This window comes from Leopardus geoffroyi, chromosome D4 (assembly GCF_018350155.1).
Source record: "Leopardus geoffroyi isolate Oge1 chromosome D4, O.geoffroyi_Oge1_pat1.0, whole genome shotgun sequence".
NCBI lineage: Eukaryota > Metazoa > Chordata > Mammalia > Carnivora > Felidae > Leopardus > Leopardus geoffroyi.
This window is the reverse complement of record NC_059342.1, coordinates 88,740,287-88,764,832: the sequence shown is the minus strand read 5'-3', so window position 1 is coordinate 88,764,832 and position 24,546 is coordinate 88,740,287. Positions and strand designations below refer to the sequence as shown.

The window sequence follows — 24,546 nt, the reverse complement described above, 5'->3', positions numbered from 1 at the left end:
GTGAGTTCGAGCCCCGCATCCGGCTCTCTGGTGCCTGCACTGAGTGCCCTTCGGATTTTCTGCCCACTCTCTCTCTGCCTCTCCCCCCACCCCAAATAAATAAAAACATTAAAAAAAAAATAATAACAGCAGTGTGTTGTAGGGGTTTGAGAAAAGTAATGCCTACAGCAGCACAAAGGGAAATGTCCTAAGATGGCTCTGTTGTGAGATTCTCGCCTTACACATGAGGCAGTACGGTATTCGTTGAAGGTAGTCTGGGGTTAAGCTAAAGATAGATATTGTGACCCCTAGAGAAACCACCAGAAAGGCAAAAAGAAGTATAGCTAATAAACCAACTACCAAAAATACCCAATGAAATCCAACAAAGGGGAGGGAAACAATTTAGAAGTGGAAAAAAACGAAATCTATAAATCTGTAAGTGAGTAACTTGGGTTTTTTTTTTTTTTTTTTCAATATAATGGAATGTTACGTAGCTCTTGGAAGTGTTCGAGAAGAGATTTAATGATGTGGGGAACCATTCGTGATATAATGTTAACATTTTAAAGTGTATTTATTTATTTTGAGAGAAAGAGCACGAGCAGAGGAGGAGCAAAGAGAGAGAATCGGAAGCAGGCTCTGCATGGTCAGCGTGGAGCCCGATGCGGGGCTCGAACTCATGAACCGCGAGATCATGACCAGAGCCAAAAGCAAGAGTCAGACGCTTAACCGGCTCACCCATATAACGTTAACATTTTAAAGCTGAGCACACCACCTGCTTTTAAAATACTTTAGCCTAGGGGCATGTGGGTGGCTCAGTCAGTTGAGCGTCCGACTTCGGCTCAGGTCATGATCCCCCAGTTTGTGGGTTCGAGCCCCGCGTCAGGCTCTGTGCTGACAGCTCAGAGCCTGGAGCCTGCTTCAGATTCCGTGTCTCCCTCTCGCTCTCTGCCCCTTCCCCGCTCGTGCTCGGTCTCTCTCAAAAATAAATAAAACGTTAAAAAAATTTTTTTTGGAAATAGTTTAGCTTAAAGGACTCTGCGAAAATATTTATAAGCATAGAAAAATACAACTGTAAGGAAATAAACTAAGTATAAGCAGTGTTTGTAACTGGGTGGCAGGCCGATGAGTGTTAATTCTTTCCATAAAATTTCAATTAATTTTAGTAAGACGCAGCCTATCACGACATAACACGGGAGCCTTTGCGGGGCAGCCAGGCCAGCGTTTGGTCCTCGGCTGTCGCTTGCAGCCGAGGGACCTTTGGCAAATCAATTTCTCTGCATCTGTTGCCTCCTCTGTAAAATGGAGGGGACAGTGTCAATCACACGGTGTTTTGAAGGTCCGGGGAGACCATGTGAATAAAGCGTATAGCAAAGTGCTTGGCAACGGTGGTATTGAGGAATTCACCGATAACTCCCGATAAGCAGAGAAAAAGAAGTTTCAGAGACAAAACTTGTTTTGAAAGAAACCCTCATTGGCCAAGGCAGGAGAGGGGAGATCAGAACCAGGGCAGGGTCCAGAGTAATCCGCACTCCAGTCTTCCCAGGAGAGCAGCTTTTGGTTGCAAGTATCAGGCACTCCCTCCTCAAGCTTAGGCCCCACACGATACTGGGTTATGAGAACCCCAGGCTGTCTTAGAGAATCCGGATGAAGAAACGCCACCACCACCATGGTGCGCACCGGGATGGACACTGGGATTCTAACCCTGAAACCCACTTCTCCCATCCCCCCGCCTCCTGCTTTCTTCTCCCTCCGTGCTTTTCCGGGAACGAGGCACCCCAACCAGCCCAAGGGCACCTGGCCTCACTTCTGCCCATTTGTGCCTGCTGGGTCCCTGGGAGCAAGATTCTGATTGGCCCTGCTTGGGTCAGGTGCCCAGGCCCGGCCCAATGAGATATGGCTGAGGGGGCGGAGTCACTGCACAGACATGGCCGCCTTGGGCCTTGTTTTGTGTTGGAGTGATGGGGGGAAACTCGTAGGCCAGGTGACCTCCCCCCAAGGGTTGACACTAAATTCTGTGGCTGTCCTTTTCTGTTCTCTGTTCAGGCTTTTCTTCTTAACTCAGGGCTCCTCCTCCTCCATAATTTGGGCCACATAAGGCCACCGTGCTGTGGGGGGGAGCCTCCTGTGGGCAGTCATGGCCGCCATTCCCGGCTGTTCTCTGTGGGCAGCGGGCGGGACAGCTCCCCAGGAGGTCACCCAAACTCTCCTTGGTTCCCTGTGACATGGCACGGGGCCACAGTCGGTGACAAAATGCCAGGCTGACCCAGGGGGCCAAATCTGGATTCTCTGGGGGGGTTTTGCGGGAGGAGAGACGGTCCGATCCTTCCAGATAAACAGGATCCCCGGCAAAAGGTGGCTTTGGTAGCGCTTAAATCACAAAGGTTGGTCTAAGAAGGGCACCGCTGACTACACAGTCTCACACACACCCTCTCTCTACAGAAATAAAGAAACAAAAGACTAATGTATCTCTTTTTAATTGTCATTTTACATCTCCCCACTGCAGCCACCCCCCCCCCCCTTCCCTTCCATGCCCACTTCTGCAGGCTGCAGGGGAGCGGGGAACAAAGCTGGGGGCTGGCACCCCCACCAGGCTGCCAGCCCGGGAGAACAAGTCACAATTACAAATTATCACAACAATTAGCGCCTGTACTTGGGAGATGGGCAAAGGAGGCGGCCCAGCTCCTCATTGTCAACCGGTCTATTTGGCAGTGACCTTGCTCTGGAGGCGATGATATTCCTTCAGCCTGTAAACCAGATTCAAAACAAAGAAAAATGTAAATTAACAATAACAACATGCACTCGGTTCAATTAATTCGGGCCCAACCCGGGTGGCGGGGGGCAGCTGCTTGTTAAGATGTGTGTGTGTGTGAAGTTGTCTTTTTTCCCCCCCTCTCTGTTCCCACTCCTGCCCCCGGCCCCTCCTGCCCTCCAATCAGGATAATGTAATTAATTTATCTTTGGGGGAAAACATTGCTTGGCATTGTTGAAGACAAAGCATTTAACTGGCAATGGGAGAGATGAAGAGGCCATTATGAAAACCCGATGTGTTTGGAGCCATTGAAAAAGGGTTTATAGTCATAAAACACAGAGGGCGAAGGAGGCGGGTTGGCGGAGGTGATTGTCGGAGCGGAGAGCGCCCGGGAAGGTCAGGCTGGATTCAGCATCTCCCTCGGTCTCGGCACCAGGGACAAGAGCCTGGCTTTGGGGGAAAACGGTGGCTCTGTGCCCAGCGCGTGTGTCAGGGAGACAAGAGAGACTCGTGCCTTCTACCCAACGCCAAGTCCCGGGAGAAGGAAGTCGGTGGCTAAGCACCCAGAGCTGGACAGACACACCTTCTGGACTCAGCAATATGGCTTCCTAGCTGTGTGACTGTGGGCACGTTACTTAACCGCTCTGGGCCTGTTTCTGGAGTCGCAGCTTTGTGGAATAATTAAAGGAGACAAGTTAGGAGAGTGCCTTGGGAGTGGCTTAGTGTATGGTGACTGTTGGGAACAGATGACCCTGTTTGCCCTTGTACAGCCCGCCCCCCCTGGGCTGAGGACGTGGTACCAGTTTCTGGGCCCTTCCTGTAGGCCAGGGTCTGGGCTGCCACCCCGGTGAGGTGGCTATGGTCAATGACCCCACATGGTTCCCGGTGGTTCGGCAAGGGCTCTGAGACCGCACTGCAGAGCTCGGATTTGAACCCAGGTCTGAGCGGCTTCAGATGGTACTCGCTACCCCGCTAGGCCATGGGGATCCACGTGGCTAGGGTGGTTTCCAGTTAGATCCGCAGCTCGGCTGTGGCGACGGGTGCCTTCGGGCCCGGTGACTCTCTGAGGCTCCTTTCTACCTCTTGGCCATTTCCCTTTCTAACCCACCCAGGCAAGGGGCTCCTAGCGGAGTCCTTCTTGCAGCTGGAGAGGGTGGGATTAAGTGTCAGAGGCAAAGGGCAGGACCCGGAAACATGGAACCTAAGTATCCGGGACCCCCTGTGGCTCTTGGCTGTGCCTTCTGCCTCTTTGAGAATAGGAACAGGCTGGGTCCACTGCAGATGCCATGGGCAGGGGGACAGAAAGGTGGGGCTTGTCTAGGAAAGGGCAGCTGAGGTCCTGTCACTGCCTGCTGCCCACACCGGGGGGGGGGGGGGATGTTGAGGACCCATCAGGGCCCAGAGCCGCTCACCTGAGGGAGTTGATATTGATGAAGCCGGTGGCATCGATGGGCTCATAATCGCCCTGCACGTTCATGCTGCAAGGAGACAGTAGAAGCCTGTCAGCACAGCCCCCGGGCCTTGCTTTGCGATGTCAGAGGATCTCTGGGGCTGGGCACAGCTCAGGCTCCCAGATGCCCGGGGTATTCTGCCCTGCTGAAACGAGAAACTTTGGCTTCTCGTTGCATTTCTGTCCCAATTCAGGAGCCCTTACTATGGGCCAGGCACCGCGTCCGGGGCTGGAGAGCGGGGAGCCTCATCCCTGCTACACGAAGGGGCAGGTAGGGTCCCGGCAAGACCCTGCCTAACCCATCCACGAACCTGGTGCCCACCCCACGCCAGGTCCCCCCCCCCCCCCCCCCGCCCCATCTACAACCTTCATCTTCCAGATTCGACCTCTCTGGGGCTGTTTTCACTTCCCTAGCTTCCAAAGCCCCTCCCAACCACAGTCCTTCAGGGCGGGGTGGGGAGGGGCCTGTCTCTCAGCTCTGCCGCCCCTCCCCCCCCCCCCCCCCCCCCCCCCCCCCGCCACGCCACGGAGCTTAGGGCACATATTCCTGTTCTTTGAACTTCAGGCTTTTACTTGCCAAACGGGGGCTCTCAATGTCATTACTTGGCTCCGCGCGAAATGGTGTCACTGCACCTCATGGCAAGCATTCACTGCTACTTGTATCATTCATTCACTCATTCATTTATCTGGGGATCTTCTAGGCACCCAGGACCCGCAGGTGCTGAGGAAACGAGGAAACCGAGAGGGAGACGAGAACAGGGCCCGCGGGGCGTGGGTGGCGCAGAGACGGGAGCACTCAAGCACCCACCTGCCTTCCTTAACTGTGACTGTGATAAGCTCTTTGAGGACAAGTTCAGGGGCGCTGCGGTCTCAGATCTGTCTCCACACGGCCACCCTCCAAGGCCCCCCCGTGGGCAGAGGACCCTCCTCTGTTTCTCACGCATCCTGCTCTGAATCAGCCCCTTGTCTTCACGTCTCCAGAACTCCAGCCTCGGGACAAAGCAGTCTCAAGGTTCTCAGTGACAAGGGGGGCGGCCTGTCCCCTCAGGAGCCCTTCTCCCCAGGGGTGAGATCGGGGAGGAGGAGGGCAGAGGAGAATCTGCGGGTGTTTTCGCCCTAAGGCTGTGCCTCTGGCTGGCTCTTTGTGGACCGTGGGCTTTTTCCAAGGACCAATGGGGTCTCTGGACTCCGCTGTCCTGAAACTTGTTCAGGACGTGGGCTCTGTTGCCCGACCCACACCATGCCCTTGCCCTGACCTTCATGGGGCTGTGAAGCTGCCCACGAACTCCCACCCCTCCCTTCCTCCTCACCTCCGCTGGCCCCTCCAGGTCTCAGGTGGCTGAAGCCACCAGGAGCCGACCAGCAAGTTCCCCTGTAAGGGGGAAGATGACAGACTTCGGGGGGCTGCCTCTTGCCCCCCCGCCCCTGACTGGGCGGAGAAAAAGCCGGACCAAACTAAAGCATCAGCCTCCACAGATCCCTTTGACGGACTTTGCCCTGGATGATAAGTGAAGCTTACCCCTCCCCCCGCCCTCCCCCCACAAATTGTGGAACACATTGCCACCGATCCCCTTCAGAAGGACCCCTGTGCTCGGCCCAGGGAGAAGCCAGGGCTCCGAGTTTCCAGCTCCCCTCCATGCACACCTGCCTTTGCGACACCATCTCGTTGCACGTGTCAAAACAAACTTTCCCACCCCCCTCTCCCTGTCGGCCCGTCCACCGGCCCCAGCAGCCCCTGCAAAGGGAGGCCCACGTCCAGGGACCAACTTGTCTCACAAGGCTGCCGAAGAGTTTCCGAGAGGTGTTTCTCAGGAGCTGAAAAACCTCTTTTTAAAATCGTGGTTTGGGGTGGGTCGGGGGGGGGGGGTGGTGGAAAAAGAGTTTACAATGATTTTTTTTTTTTTTTTTTTACCTCCCCTGACGGTCTACAGAAAACCTCTGTGCTTTTATTTTTGTTCATTCGAGTGGCTCTGACCTGCTCTATAATTACGTTACTTTCTACCTACTGTGCCTCGGCATTTCCAGCCCTGCTACCTCTCACGGCTTCCTCGCTGGTCCCTGTGACGCTGTCATTCAAGGGCTTTCAAGTCAGCGATGTAGAAATCAAAAAGAAAGGGGAAATGGTCGGAGACACAGTGAGAATAAATGCGCCTGCTTTTCTCTCTTTTTTTCCCTTCCCCTTTTTACTTTCTTCATTTAATCTCCCTGAGTGAGGCTGTAAGGCTTAATGAAGGGTTGGGCAGATTATTAGAGGCTGTTGATTCGGAGGGGGAGGGAAGAAAGAGCCAGAGAGAGAAAGAGAGAAGATAATTTGACATTTACCCCGACTGATCTAAACTGATTCGGTTATATTTATGGCTTATAGAGTGTTTAGAAAAATGGAAGGGGGGAGACGCTCAACACGGCTAGGAGAAGGGAAAGAGAAAAATAATACTGGCTGCCAAACAAAACTCACACACTAATTCCCAACGGGCCTCCCCCCGCCCCCCGCCGGGGGCTGACCTAGGCCTGGGACTTGAGTCGGGGGAGTGGGGGGGCTGTCTGTCCCCACCTCTGGTTTGGCCAGATGACCTCCAAAAGGGATGCCTTGATCATCGGCGAAGGCCATGCTCTCCTACACAAGTGGAGGTGCAGCTCAAAGGCAAAGGCTGCCTTTGGCCCGGCCCACCTGGGCTCGGCAGCCTGTCCCCCGGGGCCTTGTCAGCACCCTCGGCTTGGCCTCAAGATCCCTCCTTGGCTCCCTTGCCCTCTCGGTCTGATCCTAGCCCCCGGCCAGTTTCCTCCTGGCTTCGGAAAACATCCAGCTGTCCACCACTCTCCACTATCTTCAACCCAATTTCTCCTCCCCTCTAGACCCGTGTGTCCAAGGGTTGACCAGGTACTCTCCTGGTCAGTCTCAAAGATGACTCACCCTCAGGGTGCCTGAATCCAAATGCACGCTCTTTCCTCAAGAATTCCCTCAACCCAGGACTTGCCACCGAAGCGTGCCCAGCTGTTGGTGCTGGGTGATTCATACCTCCTCCTCGTCTTCTTCCACGTCCAAGCCCTTTCGATTCTACCTCTTTTATTTAAATTTTTTAAGGTTTATTTATTTATTCTGAGAGATAAAGAGTGCGTGCGGGAGGGGCAGAGACAGAGAGAGACAAAGAGAGAGAGACAGAGAGAGACAGAGAGAGAGAGAGAGAAAATCCCAAGCAGGCTCTGCACCATCAACACAGAGCCCGACACGGGGCTCGATCTCATGAACCTGGAGATCATAACCTGAGCTGAAATCAAGAGTCGGAGGCTCAACCGGCTGAGCCACCCAGGTCCCTCGATTCTCCCTCTTAACCATTCGTCACATCCTTCTGCTTCTCTCGGTCTCCAGGACCATCAGCTGGGTGCCAGCCACCGGCATGTCCCATGGGGTGCTTTACGTGCTCTATCCCTGCCCATTCCCTCCTCGCCCGAATCCATTCTCCAGGGCAGCCAGAAAGGACCCTTGGGAAACAAAAGATCTGATGGGTCCTTCCCTTTAAGATCTGGCTCCGGGAGGGGCGCCTGGGTGGCGCAGTCAGTTAAGCGTCCGACTTCAGCCAGGTCACGATCTCGCGGTCCGTGAGTTCGAGCCCCGCGTCGGGCTCTGGGCTGATGGCTCAGAGCCTGGAGCCTGTTTCCGATTCTGTGTCTCCCTCTCTCTCTGCCCCTCCCCCGTTCATGCTCTGTCTCTCTCTGTCCCAAAAATAAATAAACGTTGAAAAAAAAAAAAAAAAAAAAGATCTGGCTCCGGGAACCCCATGCTCTGGTCCCTGCCAAGCTTCTGGCAGTGCCTGGAATGTTCTAGGCTCTTCCCAGGCCCAGAACCTCCCTGGAAACTTGCCTGCTGCCTCTCCACCTGGTTAGCTCCTGTCTTTTGGAGGCCAGCTCAAAGGTGACTTCCTCAGGGAAGCTTCTCCACACTCTACCCAGAGTACCCTGCACCTCGCCACAGCCTAACACCCCCTTTCCTCGTTCAATCGATCATTGGATTGGTGCCTTTCTCCCCATCTAGCCTGTCAGGGCCCCGAGGGCAGAGGCAGCATGTCTGTTCTCTTCGTGACCGTCTCCTCCGTGCCCTGCTCGTGCTCATCTTTGTTGAGAAAGCCCGTCAGAAGAGACGCTGGCTGTGGGGGTCTGTTCCCCAGCTGGGGCAAGTGTAGGGCACCTACCTCACCAGCTCCTCGTTGTAGAGGGACAGTGGGGACTCCCGGCTGAGGATGTACACTTGGCCCTTGAAGATAGACACCTGCACTCTCCCTTCCACGCGCTCCTGGGACTTGGCGATGCAGTGGCGGACGAATTCACACTCAGGGCTGTGCCAGAAACCTGCAGCGGGGACAAAGTGAGGGTGCTAGGGTGGCCCACGGCACTGGGGTACCGCACGCCTCAGCCCATCGTGGTGGACCTCGGGGGTGGGTCGGCCCTGTTCACTGCCGAGTCTCGGCGTGACGCACGCTTGTGGCATAAGCCCGCGGGCCGGGCCTGTGGCCCTGCAGGTCTCTTGTGGGTAAGGAGGTACCCTTGCCACGATCAGGAGGAGGGGAGCTATAACCCTCTGCCTCGTGCCAGACATTCAGGGAGCACAACGGGCCAGGCACTGGGGACGCGGCGGTGAAGGGACGCTTGCCCGCTGGGAGCTCAGTCTCAGGAGGACAGCGGACAGCGGTGGGGCAGGAGGCCTCCTGAGACTCAGGCATGTGTGTGACCCCAGCCTGAGCAATGGAAGCACCCAGCACGGGCAGCTGGATGGTGGCTCGGGTGCAGAAAGGCCACATGCGCGTGGCCTTCACCTCTCCGCCTCTGTTTCCCCATGTCTGGAGTTGGGGTGACACCAGATCACCCTCCCAGGACTAGTGGGCTTCTTGGGCGTGGAAGTCCTGGGCGTCCTGGCCAAGAGCCGGTACGCATCCCCCGCCCCCCCTCCCCCCCCATCCCTGGATGTCAGTAACCTGTCAACATACTGCTAATATTTGCATATGCAAATATTTTTATGAATGGAGCACAGGCGTCCTGGACTGGCTCTTCGAACGGGCATAAACAGCCCTACGAGAAAAACCCTCTTGGCCTCTCTCTTCTCTGGGTGAGCAAGTAAGGCTCGGGGAAGTCGAGGTTTCTCCAAGGTCACACCCAAGCAGACCCTGAGGGGCCTGGGTCTGCCCTTAGTTCCCAAGTTCATGCTAATCTTGGAATTTTCCTGTCCCGGGATGGGAACATCCATCAGCGCACAAGGTGCCTGAGAAATGTGCCGCCTCCCCCGCCCCCAAGCTCTGACCCCCGGAGCCCTAAGGCCAGCCAAGGCCATGTGCTCAGTCCCCAGGCGGCCCCAGGGCCTGTATCTCAGCCCCAACAGGCTCAGGCCTGCAGACAGCTATCTCCTCTCTGGTCCCTGTGGAGGGCGGGTGGCCCGCGCGGGCGGGATTGGGGGAGGGACAGCTCAGGCGGTAGGGTTTCTTTGAAACGGAGCCGGGAAGGTGACCCCACCTGGGCAGCTGTGGGGCCAGATGGTGCGCGATCTCCTGCCCTGATAAAGGGCCAGGTCAGCCCCGGGTCTGTAGCTATTGTTGGAGGCCGGGCCTCCGGGTGGGGGCACCTGCAGAGGCTCTCCGTGGGAAAGCGGAGCAGGCCTTCTCCGGGATGGGGTCCGGTGGCTTGCAGAAGTGGGGGAGGGGCCAGGCAAGGAGAGAAGAGACTGGGTCCTCGCTCTCCAGCCACCTGTCACTTGGGTTCACCTCCACGCTGACACGCTGACAAGCGATGCAACTTCTCTGTCCCTCGGTTTCCTCGTTTGTACGGTGAGAGAGTACTAACCATTCTCCGGGGGAGTTGTGTGGTTTCAATGACAGGATGTGGACCGAACACTGAGCATTTTAAATCCCAGATTTGAACTCGGCCTCTGCCAGCCCTCACTGCATACAGGGAGACAGAAACCCAGAGAGGAAGAGGCTGTCCCAAGCCACAGTCAGATCCTGAAGAGTGCTCCCGACTCTGGCCCAGACCCCCGTGGGAGGGGACACTGATGCCCCCCGCGCCCCTTCCCTGCCATGTCCCAGGGGCTTGGCCATCTTTCTAAGTCAGGATGATTAGACCTTTACGCTCTCAGGCTGGAAGACAGAGCCAGAGATAGGGGGCTGAAACCCACGCGGGAAGACCCGGCCTGGGCTTTATCTCGGGACCTCCCCACCTCTACTACGTGGCAGCCTTGCACTCAGATTTCTTTTCCCAGAGGACCCAGACTGGGGAGAGGGGCAGTGAACTTGGTGCGTTGCAATGGGCATCTCAGCTCTGGGCTGGGCCAGGCACTGTGCCCATCGGGATAACGGCCCTCTGTACGAGGGGTGCGTTATACCCATTTTTCTGCTGAAGTAACTGAGGCAAGGGGAGAGGAGGTGAGTTTATGTGCCCTAAAGGAGATGGGTCCTGAAGCCGGGATCCTGCCAGGATGACCCTGTGGGTCGGGACCAGGGTCTGCGCCTGGAGGGAGGGGATCTGTACAAGCCCATAGGGAGATTTGGGGGTGGGGTGAGGAGACGGAAATGAACAGTGGTCAGTCACCAGGGCATCTAGGAGTGGGGCTGAGGCAGAAGGGCTCCCTCGTGCCTCAGTCTCCCTGTCTGTGCTCCGGGGAAGCCGAGTGTTACAGAGGAGTGGCTGTATGATTGAGCTGTTAGAATTAGGAACCGTGAAGAGTCCTGGCCTGGTGCCCTGTGTTTTACAGGAGGGGAAACTGAGGCTTGGGGTAGACAGACCTACTCAAGGTCATCAAACCAGCCAGAGGCATGGCCCTGGCGCCTGCCTCTATCCTGGGAAACATGCCAGGCATTTGTAGTTTCCAATACACTTTGCAGTAGCAACCCCCTCCCCCCCCCCCTGCCGCCCCCGCCATGCCAGGCCCTGTTGTAGATGCTTTACAAATGTGCATGCATTTAGTCCTCACTATTTATGTATTATCCCCACTCTTCAGATGAGGAGACTGAGGCACGGGGAGGTTCAGCAACTTGCTTAAACCCGGGGCACCTGGGGCACCCGGGTGGCCCAGTCGGTCAAGCCTACGACTTCGCTCGGGTCACGATCTCGAGGTCTGTGAGTTCGAGCCCCGCCTCCAGCTCTGTGCTGACAGCTCAGAGCCTGGAGCCTGCTTTGGATTCTGTGTCTCTGTCTCTCTCTGCCCCTCTCCCGCCTCCCCCCTCCCCCCGTGCATGCTCCGTCCACCCCACCCTTGATCTCCCTTTCCTAAGGGCCTCAGCCCACTTTCCCTGCCCCCCACGCCCCTCCTGCCTCCTGGGATCTACTGGAGTGGCTGAGCACTTGCCCTCCGAAGCTGGCCTGTCCCGGGCTCAAAGCCACCACTCGTCAGCCGTGAAACCGTTCAAGTGTCTTCACCTCTGTGCAGCCAAGATGAGGTGATACCCGTGAGGGCCCAGCTCGGGGCCCCTCGGCAAGAGGTGGCAGCCCTTCTGTGATGAGAAGGGAGGTGGCTGGCGACTGGTGGCTTGCCCCCGCTCGGCCTCCCCGCAGCACAGCAGCCGGGGCCTCGGAGCTAGCAGCCCGCCGCCCAGGCCAGGTGCTCTCCCCCACTGGCCTGCCATGCTTCACGACTCTCCTCCTTTGTAACCAGAATCCACCTTCCAGCTGAAACCCTGCTGAGCAAGAGAGCCCGCAGGAGACAATGGTATTTAAACACCTGTCTCTACCTGGGAAGGAGGGGGACCCAGCTTCAAAGCTGCCGGATACAATGGGAGGGAGAAATCACCCAGCCAATAACCACCGAGTCCCCTTGAAGCCCCAAGATGAGTTACAGTGGTTAGGAGCTTTCAAAGGAAATAAAAGCTCCGGGTGGAGGAGGAGGGGGTGAGTAGGAGCCGCGGAGTCTTATCCCAGGTAGGGATTATTAATGTTCACTCTCCAGGGTCCCCCTGACGTCCAGGACCCCATAGGTGTCAGCAGCAGCCGGTCCCCTGCCACAGCTCAGAGGGGCTGTTTGATGCGATGCGGTTTCTCACGTTAAGGAGCCGGTGAATGTCATAGAGCGGGGTGGGCAAACATCTTCCGGAAAGGGCCCTGAGACAGTAACTATTCCAGGCTCTGCGGGTCGTGCGGTCTCTCTCACAACTACTCAGTGCTGCCATTATCTCTCAGAGGCAGCCAGAGACAACATGGGAGCCGATGAGCACGGCCGTGCCCCCGAAAATATTTATGGGCACTGAAATCCGAATTACCTGTCATTTTCCTGTGACGTGAGAGTGTCATTAGCTTTCCCCCCAACTATTTAAGAAGTATAAAAAAAAAAACAACAACAACAAAAACTAGGTTCCCCTCAGGGGCTGAACAGGTATGGAAGATGGGCCGGACCTGGGGACCAGTGTTTTACAATGTGGATTCCAACTCTGGGACGACAGATAAGGCACGGAAACGCGAGTCTCAACTGTAAATCGGGGGCCCCTACCCATACTGCGTGCTAATGTCATTCCGAGCGTGGGTTAGTGACGTCTGGCTCGTGCGATGCCCGGACCTGGGGCCGAGTTCTTGGTCAAGGCAGCCTTTCCCTTGCTTGAGGTGGTTCCAGGTTCTGCCTGGAGACAGCCTGACCTGGGGCCAGACCCAACTAGGCCACCTCCGGTTGTGTCATTTTGTACAAGGTCCTTTTCCTCTGAGCCTCAGTTTCCTCGTCTGTAACAAGAGCTGGCCGGAGCCCTCCTAGGAACGTTGGGAGGGACGCCCGGGGATGGCTGGTGTCCCCACACAGTGCCTGGCACGCGTGCCGCGTAAAAGTCGGCCACCCCAGGGATGATGTGCGACGCTTCCCTGGCCCCCGCTGACGTCACGCAAATCGCAGGTTGGGGCCTGGGGCGACTGACACATTCCCCTCAACACCCTGCGAGGAAGGCAGGTTCTGGCGCCCCCGCCCCCCTCGCTCCTTGTCCCCCTTCAGCCTGCATCCCTCGGGCTCTCGCCAGGATGGCGGTGGGTGGAGCGGGACCGGAGGAGGGTGCTGTTTGCTTAGGGAGGGGAGGGCAGCGGGGTCTACGCACCCGTATATACCAGCTCGGCGAATTTCAGGCCCAGGCCCTGTTTGATTTTGCGCACTTCCCGATCCATGGTGAAGGCCTCGATGTCTAAATGAGCGTGGTAAAGGACCGTCCCTGCTGGGGTCTCGTAGATACCTAGCCATTTTTCCAGGCAGGGGGAAAAGGAGAAAAAAAGAGAGAAACGCATGAAACCCAAACTGTCAGCAAATGACAAAAAAATGGAAAAAAAAAAATAATGACGCGTCTGACAGGAGACAAGCCGGTCGGACCCATTCACTCCCAGCTTGCCGCAAAACGCTCCTGTCATTATGCTCATGCTGGGGCCACGACAGTCCACTCTGCGGCTTGTGGAGAAAATGTGTGGATCCCCCCTTTGAAGAGGCCCTCAGACGTTGGAAAATGACAGGGTTTCGGAGCTGTTCCCCCCTCCCTCCCAACGCGTGCCCACCGGCCCGCGGCTGAAAACCTATAATTAAACCAACCACAGTGGAGCCCAGGGCCCCAAATATCCCTTCCTCCCTTCCACTGGGGGAGCCAGGGGAGGGGACAGCTGTGCACACACATGCCACCTTCAGCCAGAGGCTCCCTTACAAGTCACGTCTCTGCAGAGAAGCCCTCACCTCTGGGGTAGCCGCAGAGGGCTCGGCGGTATTCCGTGCTGGCCCCATGCACAGATGGGGAAACTGAGCCTGGGAGGAGAAAGGACGTGCCCAACGTGGGGCCACGTCCCTGACCAGTGCTGTCGGCTGCCCTGTGGCTCAGCTGGCGGTGGGGGCCCAAACCCAGAAGGTCGTGGGGAGGCTGGTCTTGCTCAGGGCCCACCCTCCCCCCCCCCCCCCCCCCGCCGTCCCTATTACGTCAGGCCCAGCCCCTCTGTTTCCTAAACAGCCTGCTTGGACCAGACGGTCTCCGAAGTGACACTGAGGCGCCTGGCCCTGAGCTGAGCGCGGTCCCGGGAGGAAGGTGTGATTCACAGATTCCTCCCTAGAGGGGAGGACACCGCGGTGCCCAGAGGCAGGATCGCCAGCACGTGCACGGTCAGACCCCCTCTTGCGGCGAGCAGTACGGCCTCTCGGGTGAAGTTCAGGGCAGCGCCTTGAGCTGACCACAGAGTCTGCTGTCCCGATGGCGGGGCCGTAACCGTCCCCCTTCCGCAGATGCCACTCCAAAAGGCTCCCCTCCTCCCACCGTATAACGTTCCGGTTATGTGTGACGCTTCCCCGATACTTTTGGTTATCCTGAAAACGTACCGCGGTCTCGCCACACTGGCTGCTCTAAAAACCAGAAAGGACCTGCACGGCCGTGTTCACCACGGCCAGAGGGCGGAAGCAGCACGAATGCCCACCGACGGCCGAACGGCTCCACAAAATGTGGCAAACACACTCAGCAGAATTATTATCCGGCCTGAAAGAGGGATCCGGCGGGGATGCGCCCGGGGAACAGGGCACGAGGAGCGCCAGCCGGTCGCGGGAAGACAGATCCTGCACGGTTCCACTTTACGTGAGGCCCCCCAGAGTCGTCAAGTTCATAGGCACAGAACGCAGAAGAGTGGGCGCCAGGGGCTGGGAAGGAGGAGGGGCTGGGGGGGGGGGGCGTTGGTTTACAGGGTGAGGATGCTCCGGTTCGGGAAGGCGAAAACGAGGCTAGAGGGAGCCGGTGGGCCGGCTGCACAGCAGTGTGAATGTATTTGGACTGGACTGTAGGCTTGAAAATGGTTCAAATACACCTGTTAAGTGTATTGTACCATGGTTTCCAAAAAAAGGTTTCAAAAAGCCTCCCCTGCCCCGAGCCCAAATCAGAAAGGAGGTTGTTTTCAACCCTGGAACCCAAGGGGCCGAGGACACGGCTGAGTGCGCTGTCCCTGGCCAGAAACGCCCTCCTCCGAGAACCTGCCCGCCTTGGATCTTTCCGTCTGGGAGTCGCAGAAATGCCGGGGCAAGGACAGGCCCTTTCGGATCGCCGGTGCCCCGTTGTCCTAACTTCGAGCTGCAAACCTATTATTCAGATAGGCTTTGGCAGAAGCCCGGCCTTTAGAACACACAGCCCAGGCCCCGCTGCGGGGAGTGGAGGCCCCTCTGAAAACGCTGGGCTCCACCAAGAAGTCCTTTAAATGCCAACCCGGGTCCAAAACCGCTTTTACAGAGGGGCAGGCTGAAGCCGGGGAGGGAGGGGACCTGCCCAAGGCGAGTGGGACCGGCACTGGACCTCCCTTCTCTGCCCCAGGATGCTTCTCAGGGCCTCTGGCAAAGCAATCCCGTGCTTACCAGGGCGTGAAAGGGAACAAATTTGAGGAGTGGCTTAGGAGGAAAAGCCTGGGCTCTCACCCTGGCTCTGAGGTGTTCCCCAGTAGAGAAAAAGAGCCTCTCTGGGGGTGTGCCTGGGGCGGGTGGTGAGTCTCTTATCTGCAAACCTCTGATATCCTGGTCTTGGGGGGTGGGCACATCCATGTCAAAGCCCCACCTAGAGGCCAGGTGCTGATATGATCACAGTGTGCCAGGAAGGAGCCTGTCCCATTCCACTTGTGTGGCCCCCAGGGCAAGGTCTACTGTCCTGCTCCAACTGTGACCTTTCAGGGGGGCAGGGGAAATGGCCTCCCCAGCAGGAAGACCCCACCATCCCAAGTTCACACACCGGCCCCAAGCCCTGGAGTCCTGGGGAGTTGTTCAGACCCTCATTGAGCTGTTGGCAAACGCGGTTCAAATGGGCTCGGAGCGGCCCCCAGCCACAAGCCAGAAAGGGCGGAAAGGCTGGTGGCAGATGGATGGCTGAGAAAAGCCAAGAGCATGAGAACGGGGAGCCACAGAAAACCTATGAGAGCTTAGCACAGAAGTTGGGGCAGTAAGGTACCACACACGCGTGGCTCCCAGTGGCCCCCGGGGCCACGGAGAGAGACCCGACAGGTCTCAGGTTCAGCCACCTGTTTACGAAGACAGACATGTTGGGAACACTGAGAAATGCCTGCCTCCAGGGGCACCCGTGTGGCTCGGTCGGCTAAGGGTCCCAGCTCTTAATTTCGGCTCAGGTCGTGATCTCATGGTCATGGAATCAAGTCCCATCCCACATCGGGCTCCTCGATGAGCGTGGAGCCTGCTTGGGACTCTCTCTCTGCCCCTCCCCCCTCTCAAAATAAATAAATCAACAACCACAACAACGAAGTCGGCCTCCGGAATGGCAGAGATGAGCACAATATTAAAGTGGCAGGTTTTCAACTATCCTAGAAACTTTAGCGTCGGGAACATAGTAATTTTCCAAGAGCCACCTAAAGCAAGATACCGACAGAGGCTTTTACTAAGAACTCGGTATCTATTGAATTGCAAACAGGCCTTCTAATGATTAGTTTTGCCACGTCTTGGAAAAACCCAGATACTTTCAAAGCCTATCCGTACATTGGCACGGTCAGACTCCATAGTGCCAGCCAGGGGGTGCCAATAGCTAGAGCCCTGGAGCCCGCTTCTTTCTGGCTCCCGGGGAACCTGACTCCTCCTTGCTTTTCTGTCTGGCTGGGCCAGGCATGGGGCGCATTCCAAGCCGTATTTGCAAAGGGCTGAGGCTGGGGACCAGAAGTCCCACGGACAGGACATCTTCGCAGAGTTCCCAGCTCAGCTTTGCCGTGTGACCTTGGCCCACGTCAGTTGCCTCTCTGAGCCCCAAGCAAACTGCTCCTCCTTCCAACTTTCACGGGAGGCCTGCCTGGAAGGTGAGTGCCCAGGCACACCCCCATCGCAGGTGCGCACCCTGCTGGCTGGGGGGCTGACCCCACAGTATCACCTGAACAGCAGTCACGTGCGATGCTAGGAGGACACCTAGACTGTCCAGCCAGGAAGACCTGTGACCTGCCCCAGGGCCACCTGCTGCTGGCCCAGGATAGCTGTTTCCCAGGAAAGGAGCAGAGAACGTGCCCGACGGCTGCGGGAAGCATCCGGGCAGGAAGAAAAGCCATAGCCCCCGACACACAGCAGCACAATTAATATTCCTGCTCCCTTTCTTAGGTGTTAAAGTTAACCGTGACTGACCAAAAAGCTGTTTTCAGGTCTCTGCTGCCGTGTGTGCGTGCGTGTGTGTGTGTGTATGGTGTGTGGTAGGGAGAGAGAGAGCGTTTGAAAGATCTCCCCTCTCCTCTCCACAGGGGTAAGGGGTACAGATGATTTCTGTGTATTCCTTCTGGAAAAAAAAAAAAAAGACTTCAAGAAAAAAAAAAAAAAAACCAGTGACAGAAACCTGATGCTAAAAGACTATGGATTTGGGGCTTTTGACAGTCGGCATACAAACCACTGCGCAAAAAGAAGGAGGAAATGACAGGTGAGTCGCTGTCGCGGTGGAAGAGACAACAGACATCTTCGCAGTGACATGCACAGCGGCTCCAAGTGTCTATTTTCATCTCCCCGTGTTTACAGGAAAAAGACAGGGGTGTCAACGGCTCTCTGCGGAGCAGCCTCAATCACACCGTAATTACTGCTGGGGCGGGGTGGGGGGGGGGATGGGGAAAAGGGCAGGGATCTAGGGGAGGTTGGGGGGGGGGGTGGGAGCGAGAGTGGACCGAGGAGGAAGTGGTGGGGACCAAAACACTTCTGCTGCTGCTTCTCTGTTCCCGAGGCTGCCAGGTTAACCGGACCCGCACAGCTTGGCAGAACTGAGTGAGATCCACCCGTGAGCAGGGGTCCGGGGCAGCGGGTGGGGATAGGGGTGAGGGCGCCTGGACCAGAGGTGGTCTGCTTTGGGAAAGCAGGATCCAGAGGGAGAGATTTGCAAAGACCCGGGGAAGGGAGGCTGGCTGGAGCCCAAGGGCCCCCCTCTTAGGTACCAGGGCCACGGATGGAGGCGGTTGCCATGGTAATGGGGAGGCAAATCATGGTGGGTCTCCAGCCGTCCTCTGTGCTCCTGGTGCCCTGCGAATCCCAGCCTGGTGAGCAGTGTGGGCCTCTGAGGCTCTGAGGGTACAGACATCTTTGTTGCATAACTCTCTCTCTCTCTCCTCTCCATCTGGAACATTCCATCTGAGCGGAGCCTCTGGGAGGCCTGGACAGGTGGGCAGGCAGGTGGGTAAGTGGGCGGGCAGCCCTGGGTTTTTCTTAGCCAGAAAGTGGAGGAATCGGGAGGAAGTGAGACAGGAGGGGAGAGTGGGAGAGAGATGGAAAGGGTGGAGGAGAGAGGGACAGGAGAGGGAAGAGGAGAAGCAGGCAATGAGGAGGAGAGGGAGGGAGTCGGCAGGGGGAAGAGGAAGAGGCAGCAGCAGGCAGAAGTGAGCCGGGGAGGGACAGGGCTGGGAGCGAAGAAGGGAGCCGAGGTGGCTGGAGAAGGAGAAGGTGAGTCCCCTCCTGCCTGCCCTGCCCCCCTTCTCCTCCCCACTGATTTCATTTACTTCACTTAATTAGCCCCCCTCCAGAGTTAAAAAGATAATGTGATAATGACAACGTGAACAGCCACAATACAGCAAAAGCACTTCCGTCTGCAGCCTCCCCAGTCCCCCGCCCCTCTGACCCCATGACCACCCCAGGCTCAGGGCAGTGGCACTGCCCAGCTCCCTACCCAACTCCCACCCCCCCCCCCAAAAAAAAGAAACCAAGCCCTTTAACGAATTTCAATTATGAGCTTCGTAAAATCAATACAAACGACATTTTCCCCTTGTACACGGAGCGACGGACAATAGCGTCTTCCTGTTCTGCCCTCAATATCGTTGACAATTAACAGCTTCTCCCATTACGGTAGACTTAATAAAGACCTTGTCGTGTGGACATCCCCAGCACCCTCATTTACTCCCCCCCTGCTCGTTCATCCTCCTGACGAATTACTCAGAGTGGAGACGTAAAAACAGGACACCTCCCGAGAAACCGTGAAGCAGCTGTCTTCTCTCACCCCCTCGGATCCAAGTAAGAAAACAGGCAAATCACAACTTCCAAGGGGTGAGATCACCCAGGCCGGCCCCACCTTCTTCGACAGCTGGGGCCACAGAGAGGGAAAGCCACTTGCTAAGGTCACCCAGCAAGTTCTTGGGAGCCGAATGTCAACTGTCTGCTCCAAAGGCTCTACAGCTCTCGGGCTCAATTCTGTGCCTTTAGGGACGGCTCCCCACAGGTACACGCAGAGTGCCCGGAGAGGCTAAGTCGCTTTCCCAGTGGTGATGGAGCTGAGACAGGGACTCACGTCTTCTCTCGAAGCCCAGCCCTCCAATGTGCCTCCGTCAGGTTCCAGGGGCTCAGCTCCCCCTCAGACCTAACAGGCCACGTGGGGTGCCCCCTGACTTCTTCACTAATCCCCCCGGAATGTTCCACTCCACCCTCTCTCTTCCACATCTACCCGCTGAAGCCCATTCTCCTGCCACCGTCTCCAGGGTGTCATTTCAGCATTGCCCCGTCCAGGCCTTCATTACTACCCCCTTCAAGTTTACGCGACTGTCCCTACTTTGCGGGATGCCATTTCACAGAGTGACCTCAGGCCAGTCCCTACCCGGAAGGTGATTCGTTTTCACCACAAGTGCCAGTCCTGGTCGGTTGGTGTCACTCTCCAAAGCACCGAGACACGTCCACAATCCACGAATGACGGCTCGGGAAGGTCACGACGGCAGGTGCCATAGAGGATGCCTCTGAGCCACACTGAGCTCCCCGAGGGCACAGGCCACCTTTGACCTTCAAGCATGCCTCTGTGGCTGCTGTCATTTGTGGGGCACCTGATCCCACTATGCAACACGGCCGGAATCTGGGTGTGCCCATCCCCCGAGTTTCAGCTCTTGGCCTCAGCCCCACGCGTCTCTGGGTCTGGGCATCAGTCCTGGCCTTGGTTTCCCCTTCTGTCAAACGAAGGTTGCGGATCTGTGGCTCCCCAAGGTCCGCCTAGATCTGCCTCGCGCGATTTTACATTGTGCTGTCTCCCAAGGGCAGACCGAGACAAAGGGACATTTAATTAGACGTTAATACAGGTAAGAGACAAAGGTAAGTGAGTATAAAAGGTAGCAGCTAATTAGTAATATTGTTCTGACAAGGCCTTCCCTGAGAGTTTCAATTAGGTTGCTTCTGGAAGATAGTAGCTGTGTCCAGGAGGGAAAAAAAAATCATGGGGAAGAGGCTAAGCAGTCACTTTGCCTCCCTCCTCCCCACACCTTTGGAGACACATCCAAACAGGTCACAGGCAAGAAGATCCGACCTCCACCCCCGTGCCTACCACGTCACACGTGGGCCAACCGGGGCCCCGAGCTGACAAGTCAGAGGTCAGCCTGGGCGAGCCTGAGTGACAGCTCCCACACCCTGCCTCCCGGCCCAGCACGCTGTTCTGACAGCTGAAATCTGGCCATCAGCTCTCTGCATCTGAGAATCTTAGTAAAAATGTCCTAAAGGACAAAGCGCCGTGACTATCCCTTGGCCTGGCTGCCTTTGGCTTGTGTTATCTTTTTAAATTGGCCCGAAGAAGGGGCGCCTGGGTGACTCAGTCGGTTAAGCATCTGACTCTTGGTTTCTGCTCAGGGCATGCATGATCTCATGGTTTGTGGGTTCGAGCCCCACGTCCCCCCCTGCGATAGCAGTGTGGGGCCTGCTTGGGATTTTCTCTCTCTCCCCCTCTGTCTGCCCCTCTCATCTCGCACGCGTGTTCTTGCTCGTGCTCCCTCTCTCCAAATAAGTAAACGAACTTTTAAAAATAACATAATATGTGGGGCGCCTGCGTGGCTCAGTCGGTTGAGTGTCCGACTTCGGCTCAGGTCACGATCTCACAGCTCGTGAGTTCGAGCCCTGCGTCCAGCTCTGTGCTGACAGCTCGGAGCCTGGAGCCTGCTTCACATTCTGTGTCCCCCTCTCTCTCTGCCCCTCCCCTGCTCACACTCTGTCTCTCAAAAACAAAGATTAAAAAAAATGTTTTTAATAAAAAATAACATAAAATAAATCGAACGTAAGCAAAGCAAGCTGAACATCTGTCAAAACAGGGGACCCCCCCCCCACCCAAGCTCACCACCAGTATTTAAAAAATCCGGGGCTCGATTTGGGGGCTCTCACTGCTGCAAGATTTCCCTCTCCCTCTTAAAGTTCCCTAAGGAGGCAGCATTGCTTTATATCATATGCCGACAGACCCAGACCTGCGGGGATTTGAGATCCCCTTGCATGGGGAAACTGAGGCCCAGAGGGGAGGGTGTGGCCTGGGGACTGATCGGTCTGATGCCCCTGTGAGCGATGGCCGGAAAATCACAGGGCTCTGCTTACTAAAGAGAAGATACAGGCACCTGCTTGGTTGGGACCAACCTCTCTCCACTCCTGGGCCAGCCAAAGGCAGCTACGGGCCGCCTAGCCGACGAGTCAGCTGCCCCAAACCCAGGCGCAGGCCCCCCTCGCATGACCAGCGCAGCCCATAGCGCCCACCCCTGGCAGGATTCCTGCCCTGCTGGGCTGGCGGCCTCCTCAAAGAAGCCTTAATGACTGTGAAATCGGCCCTGCATGGTCTGCCTCCAGACCTGGCCGACCCACCCGGGGCACAGGAGAGCCTGGCTTCCAGGCCCGTCCCTGGCCTCCCCTCGCCTCTGAGCCCCTCCTGGACCCCCAGCTTCCTCCTCACTCTTGGGACAGTGCCTCTCATGATGCCCTTGGGAGTCAGGGACACACGGCCCGCTATCCCCGCTTCACAGGGGAGAAACGGAGTCTGGCGGGGGGGAAGGAACCTGCCCCGACGCCCCGATGGGATGGCGATTTGGGGGGGCTTCTGGAGTCTCTGGGAGCTGAGACGTGCCCCCGAGGGCGGAGAGCAGACTCACCTCGGGACTTCATCCCGATGAAGCGGTTCTCCACGATGTCGATGCGGCCCACGCCATGCTTGCCCCTGTGGGGAGAGCGGGTTCTTGAAAACCAGATGCCGCCGTGAGGATGCGAGTCGGAGGCCGCCCTCTTGGCTGGGCTCTCAGCTGCGGGGCGCCAGAGCCACAGAGCCACATGGGGGGGGGGGGGGGTGCCCGGCACCATCGCAGGATCCAAGACTCAAAGGACATCTGAGCCAAGTCACCTGCTTCAACCGCCCATTGCACAGGTGGGGAAACTGAGACCCCGAGGGTGGAAAGGATCGCCTGGGTCACGCAGCTGAGTTTGCCACTTGTTACCTCCGTCCTGAGGCCTTGCTTGACACCAGCCCTACCCTCTGCTCATCTTTCCTTCTGTCCCGGTCTCGGGTCGGACGGAGGGCTCAGAAGCTCAGACCAGGAGACCCCCTGCCTACGGGCTGTGCCAACGGCCGCCGGCAGGACCCAGGCGCATCCCCCTTGGCCCCGAAGCCCCAGGCCGTGACCATCAGCCACAACGGCCTGTGCCAGGGCTTGCCCGACATGGTGGTCTCCCAGGAGGCCGGGAAAGGCTGCGGGCACTCACGCGACTTCATTCAGGTACGTGAAGAGCTCCAGGGACGTGCGGTGGGTGGTGCCGTCTTTGACGTTGGTCACCTTCACGGGGACCCCTAGGGCAGGAGGAGAGGGCGGTGGGCCTGCGGGCCGGAGCTCGGAGGAGCCTGTGCCTGGCACCCCGCCCTCTCCCTCCACCCGCAACGCCTTAAATGGATGTGACAGATATGGACTCCAAATGACTCCTTGAAAAGCCCTGTGCAGGTTGGGGCCCGCTGGAGGGAGAGAAGGGGCGAGAACGCCCCCCAGAATGAAAGGGAAAATGCAATAAAAACGCGCCCCCCACCCTTCCCATTCTCTCTGTCCCTTTTGCATTTAGGGGCTGTGAAATTGGAACCAGCCCTGAACTAATTGAATTTCACGCTCCACCATTGTCTTACGCCCGGGCACCTTCTGTCCCACCAGCTACCCAGGCCGCCTGGCCGAGATGCGGAGGGGCTCGGGCTCGTGCACGCACATGCGCACGCACACACACACACACACTCACAGCCCCCTGCCACGTCTGTCAGGTGGACCCCCCGGACCCCGCACCCCAGACCTCCACAGCCACAGCCATCCGATCGCGGGGGTAAAGGGGTGCCCGCTCCAGCAGGCGAGGTGTCGGGAGGTGTCCGTGAATTCTGAGAAGTCGGGGCTGGGGTGGCAGGAGGGCAGGAGGGAGGTGGCCGCTGCTCGCTGCTCGGGGAGGGGAGGGCAGGGCCGAGTCAAGGGGGGCAGTGGGTGGGTTCAGGGTTGACTTTGAATAGCAAGGGGGCACTTTTCTGGAGCGGTGTGAAATGAGCAATGAATGTATCAGGGGGCTAACAAGAGAGCTGTAACAGTGACAAAGAAAAGCTGTTCAAAGTTGGCGGATAATCCCCCACCCATCTGCCCAGCTCATTACCATGTAGCCAGCGACCGGGGGCCAATCAGCCTCTATAGCGGCTTTCCAGTCTTTATTAGCCGGGCGCCGCTTGGAGGGGCTTCCCTCAAGGCGCTGTCACCTCGCCATTCTTCACCCCCATTTCCAGGGGTCTTATAACTTGGTTGTAAATTGCTATTAAATGTAAGTCTGCCCAATAATGAACCTTAAGCCCCTCTCGCCACTGCCCGCCTCTCCCCTCTCCCTTTCTCTCCCTCCCGGTCCTATTATGGCCTTCGCAGGGGCCTTGGATGGGGGCCTGCCCCAGAGAGGAGCTAACATTGTCGATGCTGCTGCCGGAGAAAGCCTCTTAGCCTTTAAAATAGTTAATAATTAGATTAAAACTTCAAATAAATTAACTAGAGAGTGAATGGGAGTAGTCGGGGACGGCTACTCCCGTCTGTTTTTTTGTTGTTTTTTTTTTTCCAGACGGTTCCCCCAATCATTAAAATGGATCACGTTTCTTCTCCAGCTCAGCCCTTGGGGCTGCCCTATTTCTGGAAGAAAGGCTGCCAGAGCCTTGTGTCCGGGACCCTACTGCCGCCTGCCCGCCTCTCACCCTCTCCCAGGCTCCCCGGCGGAAGCTGCTGGAGGTGTTGCCTGGGTCCCCTCCTGCCACCTTCTTCGAGATGGTGCCCGGAGATGCCCCGTGCCTGCGGACCAGACCTGGGTCAGACAGAATGGGCACTTAGGGCTTCAGCTACCTGCGGGGGCGTCAGACCATGGGCCCTTTCGTTCCCAAGTGGCATGAAATTCAAGCGTTTGAATGGATGCAGGGGGGGCAATGAAGACGCCCGCTGGCTTGGCCAGGTTCCTGGGAAAGGCCAGGAGAGGCGGATGATCCGCGTACTAACAGCCTCTATTTCCCACTGTCTCGCTCCACACACCATACTCAGCACCTACGAGCATCATTTCCATGGCCTGTTTTATAGGAAAGTGAGCCCGAGGCCCAGAGGGGTGAAGTTGGCTGTCAAGGTCACACCAGCATGAGTGAGGCACAGATCTGAACCCCCACCTCCCCTTCCCCATCCTAGGTCTCTGAGGTGCCCTGGGAGGGACCAT

At 57.2% G+C, this 24,546-nt stretch overlaps 1 protein-coding gene across 2 annotated transcripts in view; it reads right to left on the bottom strand.

Moving 5' to 3' along the window:
* Nucleotides 1-2,437: 2,437 nt before the first annotated feature.
* The window catches only part of ASS1 (argininosuccinate synthase 1), a 53,362-nt gene continuing 31,253 nt past the window's right edge, over nt 2,438-24,546 (bottom strand). The window contains exons 11-17 of one of the 2 annotated variants that reach the window (XM_045467642.1): nt 22,555-22,639; nt 21,951-22,015; nt 13,226-13,357; nt 8,366-8,522; nt 4,141-4,206; nt 3,312-3,396; nt 2,438-2,723 (exon numbers count right to left, since the gene is read on the bottom strand). In XM_045467642.1, coding sequence (XP_045323598.1) covers nt 3,360-3,396; nt 4,141-4,206; nt 8,366-8,522; nt 13,226-13,357; nt 21,951-22,015; nt 22,555-22,639 — 542 coding nt within the window. In that variant the 3' untranslated portion in view covers nt 2,438-2,723; nt 3,312-3,359. The remainder of the gene's footprint in view (nt 2,724-3,311; nt 3,397-4,140; nt 4,207-8,365; nt 8,523-13,225; nt 13,358-21,950; nt 22,016-22,554; nt 22,640-24,546) is intronic. The other variant, XM_045467641.1, reaches the window with a different exon arrangement.